At 38.6% G+C, this 18,312-nt stretch overlaps 1 protein-coding gene across 1 annotated transcript in view; it reads left to right on the top strand.

Moving 5' to 3' along the window:
- Positions 1-342: 342 nt before the first annotated feature.
- Positions 343-18,312, top strand: part of TMEM30A (transmembrane protein 30A) — a 39,294-nt gene continuing 21,324 nt past the window's right edge. Inside the window, 2 exon segments of the mRNA XM_030315855.1 lie at positions 343-528; positions 530-877. Coding sequence (XP_030171715.1) covers positions 358-528; positions 530-877 — 519 coding nt within the window. The 5' untranslated portion in view covers positions 343-357.

Raw genomic sequence — 18,312 nt, 5'->3', positions numbered from 1 at the left:
CAAATACTGCCAATCCCACCAGGCTTGGTGTGGTCTTTCAAATGCTCCGATACCCCTCAGAGGGCTTCGAGGCAAGACAAAAACCTGTTTGGCGCCAAAGCCACCAGAAAGACTTCAGCAGCTCCAGGACTGAGGAAGGTGATTTGGGCCCAGTGGGCTGGACTTGCGTCCCAGAACGGCCCTCGCCATGATAACCACAGCAACAGTCAGGTGAGTAAGAGCAGAAGCTTCGGCGCGAGGAGCTAAAACAAGCGTACGGCGTAAGCGTCGAGACCTCTTCGCTCCCAGGGCGGCGCAGGCGCAACGTAGGTCCACGCTCTGGGGGATTGAGGCCCTCACTTTGTCGTCACAGGGCAGATGATCAGGGTGCGTCCGCCTCTTCCCTCCCCCTTCTACCGTCCTCCCCTTTCCCCTCCCCTTGTCCCTCAGTCTTCTCCCTCCTTCCTCTCTCCCTCCCTCTGGCGTCCCCAGCCGACTCCCGCTTCCGGTCGGCGGCAGTCTGCGGAAGGGTGTCCCGCCTCTTCCGCCTTTACAGAGGAGGTGGCGGCGGCGGCGGCGCCTGCGCGTCTTCTGTCAGGGTCAGCAGGCGGGTCCCCTGGGTGGTCCACCTGCGTTTCGCGGAGCCGCGCCGTGGGGGTCGATGGCGATGAACTATAACGCGAAGGATGAAGTGGATGGTGGGCCCCCGTGTGCTCCTGGGGGCACCGCTAAGAACCGGAGGCCGGATAACACGGCCTTCAAACAGCAACGGTTGCCGGCTTGGCAGCCCATTCTTACGGCTGGCACGGTGCTACCTACCTTCTTCATCATCGGCCTCATCTTCATCCCCATTGGCATCGGCATCTTCGTCACCTCCAACAACATCCGCGAGATCGAGGTGAGGGGAGGGAGCGGCGGTGGGAGTTGGCGCTGCTCTGGAGCGGGGTCCTCCCGGTCCGCTCCACTCCAACCTCAGCTCCCTGGAGGTTGACAGGCGGGCTCCGCCCTCCCCCGCGTCTTCCCTCTCTTCTGTTTCTTCTTTTTCTTTCTGTGTTGTTTTCTATATTTGCAGTTTTGTCCGAGTTTCCTCTTGCGATTTACAGGGTTACGGACGGAATGGATGTTTAATGCAGGGAGTGGGTCAGGTGAAGAACGCCCGCCCCTTCAGTGCGCGGTTTGTGTGGTTCGGTCGGGGTTTTCGCCTCCAACGGAGGTTTAAAAAAAGGGGGGAGGAGGAGAAGTTAGATCTGGATGTAACTCCGGAAGAACTGATGTGGTCAGAGTCATTACTCGTGTAGGGATTACAGAGATTAACACGTTGGCCATTGTTAGGAAAGGAGCCAGAGTCATAGAGGTATTGATGATTTTTATGTAAAGTTGTCGTGTTATCAGGTCACATATTCGGACACGTAACCGAAGTGCGCACAGAAGTTTTCATTTGGGGCTAATAAATGCTCTTACTTGTAAGGCATGATATAGGTTAAAGGTAACCAGAATCTTCAATTCTGGTTTGCTTTTAAGCTACGCTTAATCACTGTGAAATACATCGCTCTAGTACCCCCCCCCCCGAATTTAAATTTGGAAGAGTCAAGGGCTATACGCAGAGAATTAGTTGTACACTATCTACTGAACATTTTACTGTTATAAACATGACATAGAAACTTGGGAAAGCATCTTGACTGTCGGAGCCGTATCATAGTATCTTCATCTATCTGCAGTGGTGAAGATAGGTTGATAGTGGAATGTAAATGCTTTGTAGAGATGCCCTGTATTAAAATCTGCCCATTCTCTTGTATATCGAAGGGTATAGTTATCTGTTTGGAAGGGCAAGAACTGGTATCTTCTCATGATTCCTTCTGTTCTGTTAGGTTATGCCATTTTTTTTCCTAATTTCATTAAATACTTTAAATATGTGCATGTGATTTAATGGGTCTTTCAGAGTAATTTTATTTCGATTAATGGAATAGGAACAAAGATACCTATTTTATGGTATAATTTACGATGTTACTTCTAAAAGCAAAATCCGTTTGTCTTTTAATTGTACAGTGTTCACTTTGATGTTAATAATACTAATAAGAATAGTATCAATAGCATAGTTTTTAAATGTTTTACTAAAAATTCATTTTTGTTTAGTAACAGGAGAAAGTGCTACAGTATGTTTCTTCAGCATGTATTTTTGTTTTATCCTTTTTACCTCCCTAAGTGTCCTGCATATGTAGATAGTACTTGTTCACCCAACCACAGTAGGATCACACATATTAGGATCTGAGCAAAAACAGTGTAATGCAAGGACCCATGGGCTCTAGGTTGGAGTTAGGCAGAGGTAGGGTTAAATTCCAGCTCATCTACTAACTAAGTAGCTCAGTTTCTTGGAAAATTTAATCTCTCCAAGCCTAAGTTTCCTCACCTGTAAAATAGGTGAATGATGCCTCTCTTCTAAAATACGAGAATTAGAAACAATATAGGTAATATTCCTGGCACTAAGTTTTTACAATAAGTAGTTCCTTTCAATATGATAATCACTGATCAGGAGATGAGAAATGGAGTCAGAGGGATTGATATTTGTCACTAAGCTATCAGAGTGTTGTAAAATTAAGACAAAAACCTAGATGTCTTGATTCCCAGCCTTGATCTTGTACACTACACTAGAATCCTACTGCAATGTTTGTAGTTAAGTAGAAGAAAAGAATTTAACGTTAGAAATTTGATCATTTTACTTAAACTTAAGATAATAAGATGAAAGTAGCAATAATTTGGAATTTTATATGATGGGTATTTGCTAAATTATCAGAACTTAACTTCTGTTAATGTTTAATATACTATGAAAATAAATATTTACTTTCTTTAAAACTTTTGGGTTCTGAAATAAGTAAGCAGTTGTTGAAATGGAAATTTCTTAACTAGCTCTCTCATATATGTGATTCTGAATCACGGGGGGCTGAGGAGTCTCCTGCGCCTTGGTCTGATGAAAAGGGCACTGAAGATTCAAGGCATTAGAGTTGAGGTCTCAGCTCTGTTACTCTCTAGATTGTGATCATAGGCATACTTTTGAGTCGCAGTTTCTTTTTCTTGAAGAATCAAAAGATTCAGACTAGATCTCTGAAATGCTGTTCAACTCTAAAAATCTATGACTTCGAGCTTTAACATGAGTTTTAAAAATGCTGCATATTTGAATTGTATCACCTTTAGAACCAGATGAAATGAAAATTGGTAATGATTAGGAATTTTGTACCAATGCTGATAGTTGTGTAAATAGAATTTTAAAAATTAATTTGGCTGTTAAATATGTAGAAAATTGGTTCTGGACTAGAACCAATGTGAAATATTAGAAAAACTAGGGAACATTCCCAAAACATACATGCTTGTTTCTGCCAGCTCTCCACCTTTTGTTAGCCACTAGTTTAGGTTAAAATATGTTGAGGGTTATTAAAAGTAAATGGGTAATGAGAAGTTCTTGCCAGTCTCTACACTGTAAGTTGTTCACACCTCTTTAGCTTATTTCCTCAATTTTGAAAATTAAAAAAAAATTTTTTTTAATGTTTATTTCTTTTTGAGAGCGAGGGACAAAGTGTGAGTGGGGCAGGGGCAGAGAAAGGGAGATGAAGAATCTGAAGCAGGCTCCGGGCTCTGAGTTGTCAGTGCAGAGCCCAACGTGGGCCTTGAACCCATGAACCGTGAGATCGTGACCTGAGCTGCAGTGGGACACTTAACCGACTAAGCCACCCAGGCACCCCTCAATTTTGAAATTTTAAGAACTTTCTTTGCTGTATTACATCAAATTACTAGGCCAGAGGAGACTTGTCAAATAAGAATGCTTTTGTAATTTAGCTTAAAGTGCTGATAAGATCAGAAATCCATATTTTTGAGACACAAAAATCGATGGGTCTTTACCCTTCTCCCAGAAATGTTATCTTAAAAAATTACTCTTACAGAGCACATTGGACTCCCCTGAAAAGGGTATAGAAAAGATATTTTTAAATTTTAATGCTTCTATGTGGCAGTATTATCTTCCCAGCTCCATCCTGTTAGGTTTGTATATCTTGTTTAGTTGGGTTTTAGATTTTCCACCATCTAATTCAATGAAGTTGTTAGAAAACTAAAGTTGTTAATTTTATCATTCATAAGAAAATATTTTAAATATTTAATATCTCAACACTAAGGTTTAATATCTTCATTTAATATTAGCAGCAAGGAATGAATATTTCCTTTAATTTGGCAGTTGTAGGAGTCAGTCACATACTTTTATGGCAAACATAATGATTTTCTAGTCTTGGGACCTTGTTGGTGAGGCTGAGATATTTCTTGAATAGAGTTAACCTGAGAAAGGTAATGAAATATTCTTAACTTTTGCAAAGGTATTTATCAGTGTGAAGTTATATTGTTTTAAATTAATGGTTAGAATCAGATGAACACATTTTTCAAAGTAATATTCAGAGTAAATTTAAAAACTATTTACTTCAAGTTAATATTGCCAAAAGGTTCAAGTTAATGTTTTCATTAACTTTTAGTGGAATAGGACCCCTCCCACCCACTATGCCCTTGCTGCCAGCATGTTTGATAGAGAAATTCCACCTCTTTTCTACTTTATCTTATGTCATTTACTGCCCTCAATTATTTAATTCTGGTTATTTTCTGTTTCCCTAATTTCTGATAAAAATATTTTTATCTGTTGTTTGTACTCCTGTGTAACTTGGATTCTTACATAATAAGATTTTTACGATGATTAGATTTCTCTTCTGCATTATTATTATTCTTTGTGTATGCTTAACTTACAGCTAAGAGTCAAGGAGGAATAAGTTGCTGTGTAGAAATGATTGTTAGAGATAAGGCACTTTATGTTAAGTTTAAAATTTTGATATTCAAATGAATTGCAGCTGCTTAGAAGCTGACTCTTGGAAATTAAGAAGTTTGTAGTGTTTTAATTTGTTTCTCAAGTAACTTTAGTACTTAGAGCAAGATATGACAAAGTAAATATGGCTGGCCCAGACCATTTTGTAAAGCTCAAGAACTGAGAATGAATGGTTTTATAGATGAACAATTGCAATTGATTTGATGATAGGGAACACTAATTTTGGACGTCACTTACATGAAATGTTACCCCTCCCTCCCCCAAATAATTGCATTCTTATTAGTAGACCTGTATTACCAAAATACTGTATGCCATTGTTATTATTATATTTTGAATTTCATCAATAAAAATTTGTGCAAAGTTGTTTTCTTTTGTTATATAGGAACCTACATAATATCCTTGACCTTGCTTCTTGATTTGCAAAGTCCAGAGTGTTTACTTTTTGGCCCTTTACAGAAAAGAATTTCCTGCCCTTGACTTCAAGTTTTAAAGAAACATACAGGCAAATTTAGCATTTGTTACAAAAATAGCAGTGTTTAATTTATACATTCTAGTCCTCAGTAATCTTTCAAGGTAGGTATAATGATCCCTGATAATTGCTTGTGTTCAGTCTTCTTTGTACACATTTAATAGATATGTAATACCTTAGCTAAACTTTACATTAATCTTGACTCTGGTGCTATCATTTTCCATTTTTTTTGTCACAGTCAGATTAAGTTCAAGCAAGGTAAAAAAAAATTGCTTTTGAAATTTTTACTTTGAAGAAAGGATTTCAGATAAATTCTTTAGCATGTAATTATTAGTTCAAAGGGGTACTTAAAATGCCATTTAAAAAAAATTAATCTAATTAGTACCTACAATGATTTACCTTATTACTCAGCATTTTGTTGGGTGACCTGTTTAGGTCTTAACATTGATTTCCTTTAAGACAAATTCACATTCAAAAATGGAAGTTTTCCAGTCCTCCTTATATAGTGGAAATACTGCATGTCCTTCAAATTCCACCTTTCCCAGCACATTAAATTCAGTTTGTTTCTTAGGAATAGGATGTATTTTTAGAATTACTAAGAAGAAGTGGAAGTTTGATTTAGAGGAACAATTATAGTGGTAGCAAAACAAAGCTGAGAAATATGATAACTCTTAAACTAATCTAGTCATCTACATCTGTTGTTCTGTTTTACCTCTGATTCTTTGTGTTTTGTATTTAAGCTAATGGGCAGGTCTACAGTTTATCATTGTATTCTGTACTGTGCTTTGTATGCTTTTGACATTTAATATTAACTTTTTAAAATAGGGGAACTGTATGTAGTTCCTCTTCCCCCAGTAGCCTCTTTCTTTCTAGGATAAGTTATGGACTATTGTCTTTAGTATAAACCTTTTCCCTACCTTTATTGAGGTATATAGTTGACAAATAAAAATTGTATGTTTTAAGGTGTTCAGTGTGATGGTTTGATATATATATGTGTACATTGTGAAATGATCACCATAATCAAGCTGATAAGCACATCTGTCACCTACAGTTATGTGTTTAAAAAAAATTTTTTTTTAGTGTAAACACTTTGGTGAGAACACTTAAGGTCCACTCTCTTAACAAAAAGATGTGAAATGACAAGTGTTGGAGAGGGTGTAGAGAAAAGGGACTCAGTGGAATGTAAATCGGTACGACCTTTATGGAAGATCCTCAAAAAATTAAAAAAGGAACTACCATAGGATCCCACAGTCCCACTACTGAGCATATATCTAAAGGAGATGAACTTAGTATCTGAAGGAGATAGCTACACTCCCATGTTCACAAACTGTGTTTATATCCAACAGATTTTATTACAATCTGGACATTAGGACAGGCTACCCTTGAATTTTAGCTGATAAAGGACATAATGGGTTTTGGTGGTAAAAACTCTATAGGCTGAATTAAATTTATCAGGAGTTTTAATTGATATTGAGCACATTCTGTACACAAAGTGCTGTTCTGGATATAGTGAATGTTAGAAAAATGTTTGGACAGGGCCTCTTAATTTTTTTTTTTTTTTTTTTTTTTTTTTTTGCTCATGCAGAGAGCCTGTCTTAAGGCACCTAGAATCTTTTGGGATGGGTGGGGGGAGGGGGCGGGTAGATGAGATTATACACCTAAAAGGAAAACTAAGCATTGCTAGCTGAGTGGCACAAATAGAATATGCCTTAATATTTCAAAGGAAGATAAGATCACATCTGTCTTTAATAACCATGGAAAGGTTTGTGGTGGAAGTGGGCTTTGAGCTGGAACTGGAAGGATAAATAACACTTCTAAATGGGAGGTTGGATGCCTTCCAAGAAAGAAGGTTAATATGAACAGAGATGTAGTGACAGGAAATCAAAATGTATAGAGAAAATCGGAATAAGGGCAAATAACCCAGTGCTAGGTTGTGGATAGACTTGAGTATTTGATAATGAGTATATTGAACTAGGGAAGTGACAGTGATTGATACAGTGTGTATCCATTAGGATTGGGTTCAACAATGAGGAATTAAGATTTTCATTCTCATGTAAAAATCCCTTAGAAACTTGGTTTCTGGCTAGTTGTAGAGGTTGTTTTACTGGGTCCTCATTCTGTCTAGTTTACTGCTCTGCCATTCTTAGGGATTGGATCCCGTGCTGACAGGCCAGAATGGAGGAGAAAATTCTGTTGTCACATCCTTTTCCAGACAGAGGTATGAAAGAAGGGATAGAGAACAAAGGGATAGGCCTTCTAAAGAAGGTTCATGGAAGCTGCCACGTACTCCTCCACTTAGTAACAAGACCACATGACTATAAGGGAGGCTAGAGGCTGGAAATGTGGTCTTTATTTTGATAACAAGATTGGTGTGTGTGTGTGTGTGTGTTTTGTTTTTAGAGAAATTGCTTTTCTTTTTTTTTAAAGTTTATTTTGAGAGAGACAGACACACGCAAGCGGGGGAGGGGCAGAGAGAGAGAGGGACAGAGACGAATCCCAAGCAGGCTTTGCCCTGCCAGAACAGAGCCTGATGTGGGGCTCAAACTCATGAAACCACGAGATCATGACCTGAGCCGAAACCAAGAGTCAGATGCTCAGCTGACTGAGCCATCCAGGCGCCCCTGTGTGTGTGTGTGTTTGTGTGTGTGGGTGTGTGTGTGTGTTTTAATTAAGATTTTTAATTTTGGTGTAGTTAACATAAAGTGTTTTATTAGTTTCAGGTGTACAGTATAGTGATTCAACAAGTCTATATATTACTCAGTGCTCATCATGATAAGTATACTCTTTAATCCCCATCCCCTATTTCACCCATCCACCCCACCCACCCCTCCCTCTGGTAATCATCAGTTTGTTCTCCATAGTTAGTATTGAGTTTTCAACTATGGAAGAAAGGTAGCACAGAGATTGAGGTTGGAGGATGTTAGGAGTCTCTGCAAAATTGGGGGCTATATATAGGAAGATTTGTCTGGTAGTAATATGTTGGCTAGATGGAGCTAAATCATCTTGTATGAGTCTAGTAGTTTAGACACTGAAAAATAGATTGCATTTTTATATTGATTATAGTTGTGAGTTGAACTTGATTTCATAGTAAAAGCCATTATGTGTTGGTTTATATGTGAAATGCAAATCAGGTATATCACTTTGTTGATAAATTTTTTAAAAATATGTTAATAGAAGGAATATTGAATATCATTACCTCCCTCTTATTTTCTTCAGACTCTCTTTTTTCCTTTTCTGTTCAACATGTAAGTGTGTTCTAGTTCTACCTCTTAAAAAATGAAAAGTCCTATCTTAATTCTGTGTAGTAATAAAAATATTAATGACTTAACTTTGAGTGTTTACCCTGCTAAAAATTTTACATCCATGTGTCATTTGATATAGTGATACATGGTAATGTTATTATTACTTTTTTTTTTTTTTTTTAAGAAGGGGATGTTAACTCTGAGATTAAGTCGTTTGCTTAATCACGTAGCTAGAATTCATATCCTAGCACTCTTACCCTTTGTTTTCATTCCTGTAGTTGCTGGTCTGTATTCTTTTTTTTCTCCACAGTCTGTTTGAAAAGAAGGGTCCACACTTGTTGATAATGTCCATTCTTATCTTTCATTAATTTGCTCCTTAATTTATCGTATCTGAAGTATATTGGATAGTTGGATGTAAAATGCTATGAAGAAAAATAAAGGAAGGAAAGGGAATAGGAAGGGTTGAAGAATGATTGACAATTTTAAATAGAATAGTCTGGGAAGGCCTCAGTAAAGTGGTATTTGAATAAAGATCTGAAAGAAGTCAGGGAATGAGCCATATTGATAACTGAGGGAAGGATGTTCCAGGCAGAAGAAATAGTAAGAGCAAAAGTCTTGAAGAGTGTGTTTAATAGGATGTTTGAGGAACAGCAGAGAGGCCAATGTGGCTGGAGTAGAGTGAGAAGTGGGAAAGAATAGCAGAAGATAGGGTTTGAGTGGTATAGTAATGGGATGCACATCATATGGGTAAGGATAAGGATTTTGGAAGCTATTGAAAAGTTTCACACAGATTGGTGACATGATCTTACTTATGGTTAAAAGAGTCATTCTGGCCATGATATGGAGAATATTACCTGTGGGGATAAGAGTAGAAGTGGGTTTGGGGGAAGCAAGAGTGTCCTGTCTTCTTCAAAGTCCTTCTAGCTGGACTAAGAATCAAACTGACATGAGATGACCCAATTTAACAGTGTACATGTGGAGAATCCATACAGATATGGAAATTCCAAAAACAGGCAAAATGAGATATATGTGTCATAATAAACTAAGGAGAAGGGATAGAAGCTTGGAACTTTAAAGGGAAGAAATGTAGTTCACAGGGACATAATTGTTTGGTAAACAAATGTTTGCTGGGCCATTCAGAAACAATAGGGCATAGAAGACTTTGATCAAACAGGCCTTGGTAGGTTCCTCCCTGTCTACCATATGTAGTTCATAGTATAATGTAGTTATCTATGATGATAGCTCTCTTCCTGTAGCAGGTCCTCTATTTAAATTATTTTTAGGCAGTTGTGGGGGAAGTAAAGACCTTTTCCTGAATCTGCTGGGTTTTGATGGCCTTTTAACTCCAAGTAATCTTTATGCCAAAGTGACCCATCTTGGAGCAGCTTGCCCTTGGCTCCTGCACAGGGAAACGAGATAAGGGTCTATTGCAGTAATTCAAGCAGGAGATGATGGTGGCCACAGTAGAATGGTTGCAGTGAAAAGCAGTTAGATTTAGGATATATTATGAAAATAGAGTTAATAGAATTTTCTCAGGTAGTAGACTTGTGGGGGTGGTTGTGAGAGAAATTATAGAATCAAAGATAACTTTAAGATATTTTGACCTACTTTGGAAGAATGGAGTTGTAGTTTATTGAGATGGCGGAAGACTATAGAGGAAGTTTTGGTGTAGTACTAAGGGTGTGAGTGTGAGAGGCTGAAAAAAAAGGGTTCCATTTTTGACTTGCTAGGATGAGATGCCTTTTAGACATCCAAGTTGGAAATAATGAGCAGGCAATTGAATATAAGAGTCTAGGGGGAAGGTTAATACTTTGGTTACATATTTTGAAGGTTAATTAACACCGATGATATGTAAAGACAAGATAAAATGAAGTCAAGAGAGTGGTTATAGGTCAAAGAAAAGTGAGAGCATCTAGACAGCCCTGAATCACTCCAGTGTGTATAGAGGTTGGGGCGATGGGGACGAACAGCTAAGGGGATTGGAAAGGAGCAGCCAGTGAAGTAGGAGAAAAACAAGGTAAGTGTGGTGTCCTGGAAACCGGTTTTGAGGAAGAGTAGGTGAACAGCAATGCCCAGTGCTGCTGCTGCTAGTTCATATGAAGGGAGTGTTGAGAGCTGACCTTTGTATTAGCAACATAAAAAGCATGGTGCACCTGCCTTACAGTGAATGCCGTCACCATCTACCGGGTTTTTCCACACCAGAAATCCTGGAAGTCAAACTAAACTTATTTGTCATCATCCCATCTCTAGGTACTAAAGTTCTGTAGATTCTAGATTCTACTTTATGTATCTTGAATCTGTCTTTTCCTCATTTCCAATGCCCTTTTCTTAGTTTGTGTTCTCAACATTTCCCACCTGGATTGTTGCAGTGACATTCTGTTTTCTTTGCTTCTAGTCTGATATTTTCTTTTCCTTGTTTTAAAAAAATGTTTACTTTATTTTGAGGGGGGAGTGGGACGAGGACAGAGAGAGAAAGGGAGAAAGAGAATCCCAAACAGGCTCCTCACTGTCAGCGCAGAGCCCGACACAGAGCTTGATCACATGAACTGTGAGATTTTGACCTTAGCTGAAATCAAGAGTCAGAGGCTCAGCAGACTAAACCACCCAGGCGCCCTAGTCTGGTATTTTCTTTAGCAGGGTGAACTTTTTAAAAGACTAGTTAATATTTCATTTTCTTGCTTAAAGTTTCTCCTATGGCCCCCTCTAGTATTCAGGCTAATGTTCAGACCCCTTAACGAATGTAATTTTCTTTATGCTATCATAAATACTTCTCTATTCTCTAACCTCACCTCCTACCACTCCCCGACCCTTTGCTCTAGCCATAGCAGACTACTGTAGTTTCTGGAATGTGGCATGCTGCCAGGTCTACCTGAAATGTCCTTCCTTTTCTTATTCTGCCATTTGTTTCAAATTTCATTTCTGTCAACACTGTGGAAAGTGTGCCTGGTTCCTCCCTTTTCCCACCTGATATATATGTTTCTCAGGTTCCATAAGTACTAGCTTATGGCCTGACATAACATTATCAAATTATATCCTGTAATTATTAACATGACTTTCTATTTCACTAGTCTAAATTTTTTTGTAGTATGAATAGTGTATTTTTCCATTATGTTTTTCCATCCTGTGGCACAATGCTTGGCATCTAATAGGGGGTAAGACGTTTTAATGAACAAATTAATTAAACCGAATAAGTACAATCAAGAAATTTTAAAACAGTTTATTGATCATCTGAATGGTACTGTGGCTCTGAAGGAATTCTTGAAATTAGCCAAGGAAAATGTTATAGAGTAGAAGATGAAATTTGTATGATATGATATCCATTGTCAAGAGCACCCTATGACGGCACACACATGAGTTGTCTCTTTCCACAATCTCAGCTTTATTCAATAATAGAACAGAGTTAATCACAATTATAAAGCAGGTTCAGGATTCCAAACTCAGTGTCATTTCACCATGTGATTAAACCTGACTTCTTACACAGCACACAGAGCAGAACATAAGATAAGCCATACAACAAACAAGATAACAGAAGGGTATAGGAAGTTAAAAAGTCAGTCTGTGGATGCGCAGTTGAGATAAGACCTCATCTGGTCCAGGTCAGCTCTGGGCACTTGCTGCTTATTATGTTCAAGCAGCGAAGGATCTCAGTTCTGTTCAGAGATAATCAGGCAGAGCCTTCGGTGGCAGTTGCCTTTTTTAAGTGGTCAGACATAGAGGTCAAGTCTAAAGAGTGACATTTTGCTGCAAAAATCCTCTCCCTTTTAAAGGAATTTAATCAGTTTTGGGCCCCTGCATATCTCCTCTGGTTCTGCTTGTTATCAGTTCTGGGGTGTCAGCTGATGCTGGTCCTGGCGATATCTCCTAGCTGCAGTACCTTTAACTACTTGCATAATTGCTTGACACAGGCTCCTGCTTGTCATAAGAAACTCCATTTTGCTCTCTACATCCATCTATATCTAAAGGCAAAACACATTTGCCTGTTGAACAGTATCTAGATAGTGCCGAAAATTTAGCAAACAAGTTGATTGGCAAATGTTGCAGCGAGGGAGGGGGGTGCATGATTTTAACAATGGCATAAAATACACTCACTGCTCTGCACACCAACACAGATTTTTTTGGGGGGATTTATTTTAAAAGTAAGTGCTGTTGTATACATATTAGTTCTGAAAATTTGGAAGCCAAAGACCAACTACCAGTTACATGGATTTGTAGTTTGATTTCTAAAATTAATTGAAATTTATTTAAGGATGATTATATGACATTAGAGCATCTAATAACATTGTTCATCAATACACTAAGTTGGCTGTTGTTCTCAGCTCTCAGGTCTCACATTATATACGATTATATTTAGTTTTTTTTTTTTCTTTTTAAGTTTATTTATTTATTTTGAGGGGGACGGGTGGCAGGAGGGTCAGAGAGACAGGGAAAGAGAGCGAATCCCAAGCAGCCTCCACAGTGTCAGTGCAGAGTCCTATGGTGGGGTTGATCTCATGGTTCATGAGATCATGGCTTGAGCTGAAATCAAGAGTTGGACTCTCAACTGAGCCACCCAAGTGCCCCTGATTATATTTAGTTTTGAAAAAAATTTTGTGACTTATTTTTACTTAATTTTTTAGAAGCTATAATGTAATTTTTTCCCCTTCCTTTAAAAAAATTAGCATGAGGTCTCAAGTTTGATCTGTAGCGGAAGCAATGAGAGTCAAATTCATGGATGCTAAATATATTGTTAAGGAAGAATTTGCAGAACTTGGGGGCTAATGCCAAAGTTGAGATTTTGAGTTTAGATGCCTGGGACAATGGTGATGCTTTAGCCAGGGCACAGGGGTGCAAGAGCACCTGGCTCCAGGGGTCCCAAATAGATCAGGTTCAGTCAGTGGCTGCTGACAAAATCCAAAGACAGAAAAATGAGTGGTGGTGAAAAAAGAGAGCAATTTATTTTAGTGTGATCAACACTGGGGAGATAGTGGACTAGTTTCCGAAAGTGCTGAAAATACTTCTAGGTTTATATAAGGAAAATGTGGGGGCACCTGGGTGGCTCAGTCAGTTAAACGTCTGGCTTCAGCTCAGGTCATGATCTTGGGGTTTCTCAGTTCAAGCCCCTCATCAGGCTCTGTGCTATCAGCCTGGAGCCTGCTTTGGACTCCATGTCCTCCCCCCCCCCCCCCCCGCTCCTCCCCACTCTCTCTCTGTTTTTCTCTCTCTCTCAAAAATAAATAAACATTAAAAAAATTAAAAAAAAATTTTTTTTCAACGTTTATTTATTTTTGGGACAGAGAGAGACAGAGCATGAATGGGGGAGGGGCAGAGAGAGAGGGAGACACAGAATCGGAAACAGGCTCCAGGCTCTGAGCCATCAGCCCAGAGCCTGACGCGGGGCTCGAACTCCCGGACCGCGAGATCGTGACCTGGCTGAAGTCGGACGCTTAACCGACTGCGCCACCCAGGCGCCCCTAAAAAAATTTTTATAAGGAAAATGTGGGACAAAGGTCAGTGGATACATGCCGGTGGGCAGTAAAGGTCTGGGCAGTCATTGTCTTGGAGTCAGTCTTACAGACTCTTGCTTGCTCAGGGCACTCCTTATTGCTTAAAGGGGGGTCGTTTCAGTTCCCATCTCGGGGATGCTTTCCCAGAGGGTCTTTTGCTTGAGTTAAGAGATAAGCTGGAAAGAACTTAATCAATTAGAAAGTACAGACTGAGGTCAAAATGGAGGTAGTTGAAGTCCTTTTTCAGTACCATTTACAGATATCAAACGAAAACAGTTGGGTGTAACATTAAGGGATTCAATGAATCATCAGTATTGATTTTTTTTTTAAGTCAAATTTTTAGGGAAGCACAACCAAAAAGGATTAAAAAATCATATATGTATGAGTTAATTTTCAAAAGATCACCATAAATTTGAATAGAGATGGTTAAGAGTTCCAAGTAGGAAGGAAGAAACACAACCAAGTGAACTCAACGTCTATGAAAATAAAATGGGACTGGGGGTAGAGATAAGACCAGTGACAATTTAGAGAGGGGAATATAATGGATGCCACATGATACAAGGTAGCATGAGGTTATTGTCAGAAAATAGCGCTTGAGACATAGGTAAAAGCCACTAATGTTTGGACATCAGTTGTATGACTATACAAAAACAGTATTTTATATAGAGGTGATCATGTATTTCCTCAAAATAGAAAGGCCTGCTTTATTCATATTAGTTTGTCTGTTCCTTTAATCTACCCTATTATATAGGTTGGAGCATAATTAGCAATGCCCTTTTCATTAGTTTTTCCTAGGCAATTTTTGTAACTTGATACCTTAGTAAGACTTTTAAGGTATACACTAAAACTTTGTTGAAAGTAATTTTTTTTTTGTTGGTAGAAATGGATTAAATGCCATATATAAAAACTTTGTATTATAAAATTCTATTTCAAACTCTAAAAGTTAAGATGGTCCTGGGATTATATTGTCAGGGAGGAAGAATTTCTGCTACCCTTCAGGGTCCTTCTAGTTGGACTAAGAATCAAATTGACATGAGACAGATTAACAAGAGAAAATAAAATTTGATAATATACTACAGGGAATGCATACAGTCATCGAAATCCCAGCAGTCAAGCAACATGATGTTTATATATGAGCGAAGGAGAGGAATAGGGGTCTGAGGATACAAAGGAGAAAAAAACCGTTAGCAGGAAGGTGAAAGGAGGTGTTGGGAAAGCAAAGGTTGCCCTGTTGTGTAGGTAAGTTTCTTAGGTAAAGAGGAATCTCTGTTAAGGCTCTCTTCCTGGTATAAGTAAGCATTTGAGGGGGAAGTGAAGGGCATTTCCTCAATCTGCTGGGTTTTGATTGCTTTTAACTTAAAATAATGTTCATGCCAAAGTGACCCATCTTGGGGCTGCCTGCCCTTGGCCCCTACAATATCTACTTATCATAGCAAAGTTGTTTTTAATCTATATTTTAGTTGCAAAGTATGAAGATTTGGTAGCACTGTTTAAAACAGTGGTGTATTCACAATTGATAACCAATTTTATTTGAAAATACAATGAATGACTTTAAAATTGATTTCTGGGGTGCCTGGGTGGCTCAGTCGGTTAAGTGTGTGACTTCGGCTCAGGTCATGATCTCACGATTGGTGAGTTTGAGCCCCACATCAGGCTCTGTGCTGACAGCTCAGAGCCTGGAGCCTGCTTGGGATTCCATGTCTCCGTCTCCCTCTGCTCCTCCCTCGCTCATGCGCTGTCTCTCAAAAATAAATAAATATTTTAATTTTTTTTTTTTAATTGACTTCCATATTTGTAAATTGTCCTGTGGTGCATGCTGTTCAGGGTTATAGGCAGCAGCAGTGCAGTGTAATGGAAAGAACAGCAACTTTGGAGCTGGACAGATATGAACCTATCACTGTTGTGGATTGAATCTTGTCCCCCCCAAAACATATGTTGAAATCCTACTCCTAGAACCTGTGAATGTGACTTTATTTGGAAATAGAGTAAGATGTAATCAAGTTACATGAGGTCATTTGAGTGGGCTCCTATGCAATATGACTGGTGACCTTATGCGAACAGACAGATGTGCATAGAGGGAAGGTGATGTGAAGACACAGACATAGGGAGAATCATGCAGCAACTGAGGCAGAGGTGGAGTGATGCAGCTGCAAGTCCAAGAACACCAAGAATTGATGGTCACCACCAGAAGCTAGAAGGAGGCAAGGAAGGAATCTACCCAGAGTCCCAGAGGGAGCATTGCCCTGCTGATACCTGGAATTCAGACTTCTAGCCTCCAGAATTGTGAGAGAGTAAATTTCTCTTGTTCTAAGACACCCAGTTTATGGCTGTTTGTTACAGCAGCCCTAAGAAACTAATATGGTTACATAACAGCTGTTTAACCTCTGAATCTCAATTTTTCTGTAAAAGGTTAAGGATGTATTGGCATGGAGAAGACATTTGGGAATTAATAAGCTAGTTTTGATATTGCTGTCCTTTCTTCAAACATAATTTATATTATTTATTACCTACTTCATCAATGTATCATTTCCAAGTGTGAGATTGAAACTTACTGATTGAATTAGTAGTAAAATCCTTGTCTGTGGTTCCTACTTCTCTAATTTATAGAAACATATAACAGATTTCATATGATCCATACAGTGTGATTAAGATATAAAGGACTAAATTGTTTTGTAGCTGTAAGTTTAGAATTAAGCTTTTGATTTTTTAAAAAGTAATCTTCAGAAAAGATTAAAATGGAGTGACTGAACCTAAAAAAAAATCATTCAACTGCTTTTAAGAGGCTGTAAATAATTTAAATATGGATGTTTATTTCTTTCCTTTACTCCCTTTATCTGGTGAGCATTTTTGACAGGAATTTGTCTATAGTGATATATTACCTATTAATAAAACATTTTAAATACTTGAAAATATATTATTCAGTGCTCTAAGGATACCCTGCTGCCTTATTGTACCCCTGTTACTTCTGTCACTCACACAGTGCACCCTACTTTCCTACTAGGGTGAAAAGAACATAGATTTTGGAGAAAAGCAGAGCTGGGTTCAAATTCTTGCTCATCATTCCTAACAGGGTAATCTTGTGAAAATTCTTGAACTTTCCTAAATAACAGTTTCCTAGGTTAAAATAAGGAGAATAAAAACAGACTTTGCCAGGACTATTGTAGTTTTTAACAGACAGTGTGTATTAAGTGTTTATAGTGTCTGTGCTCTCTATTTTCTTGCTTCTCTATTCCCCCTCTTTCACTTGTATAAATGTTTTTTTTTCTTTTTACTTTTTTTTTTAATGGCTCAGTTCAAAGTCTTTTTCCTTCTCACTTTTTTTTTAAATGTTTATTTGTTTTTGAGAGAGAGAGAGGGAGTGCCAGCAGGGAAGGGACAGAGAGAGAGGGAGACACAGAATCCGAAGCAGACTCCAGGCTCTGCACTGTCAGCACAGAGCCCAAGGTAGGGCTCGAACCCACGAACTGTGAGATCATGACCTGAGCCAAAGTTGGATGCTTAACTGACTGAGCCACCCAGGTGCCCCTCTTTTTTCTTCTCACTAAGAAAGTTTTGGTTCACCTAGTACTCACTGTCCTCTTTACCATTCAGTTGGCACTTAGCATTTATAGTAGTTTTCTTTGTGTTCACGTGATACCTTTGATAAAGTAGTCTTCTAGAGGCAAAGAGGACTGATGAGTCTTCAGAAAAAATTAGTGGGAGGAACATTGGGTTTGGAGTCAGAAATCTTCGGTTCTAGTCTACTACCAGCTATTGCTATTTGTATGACTTTGGGCAGGTTTCTCAATGTGTTCTCTTTGCATACAAGGGAGATAACAATACACAATTTTGGTGAGGATCAGATGATATACAGTATGTATATAATAGAAAGGAATGTGTAAAATGTATTGAAGTATAAGATACGATTGCTTTTGTATCTACTTTGTACCATATGTTATGCCTTGCGTGTAGTAAGGCTTAATATGTTAATGATAGTGATTTTTAAAAAATTCCTTTCAGGGGCATCAGGGTGGCTCAGTCTGTTAAGCATCCAACTTTGGCTCAGGTCATGATCTGATCTGTCAGTGCAGAGCTTAGAGGCTGCTTCGGATTCTCTGTCTCCCTCTCTGCCCCTCCCCTGCTTGCATGCACTCTCTCAAAAATAAATAAATATTAAAAAATAATTAAAAATTCCTTTCAGATTTCCTGAACTCAAAAGACATGCAATTTTTTTGTACATTTTGAAAACTGTAATCAAAAGATTGTAATGTAAATGTTTTGGCTATCCCTTTATTTTGTTGAAGTATAACT

The sequence above is a fragment of the Lynx canadensis genome, chromosome B2, assembly GCF_007474595.2.
Source record: "Lynx canadensis isolate LIC74 chromosome B2, mLynCan4.pri.v2, whole genome shotgun sequence".
In the NCBI taxonomy this organism is placed as follows: domain Eukaryota; kingdom Metazoa; phylum Chordata; class Mammalia; order Carnivora; family Felidae; genus Lynx; species Lynx canadensis.
Note: the sequence above shows the minus strand (reverse complement) of the source record. Positions and strands in the feature narration are given on the sequence as shown.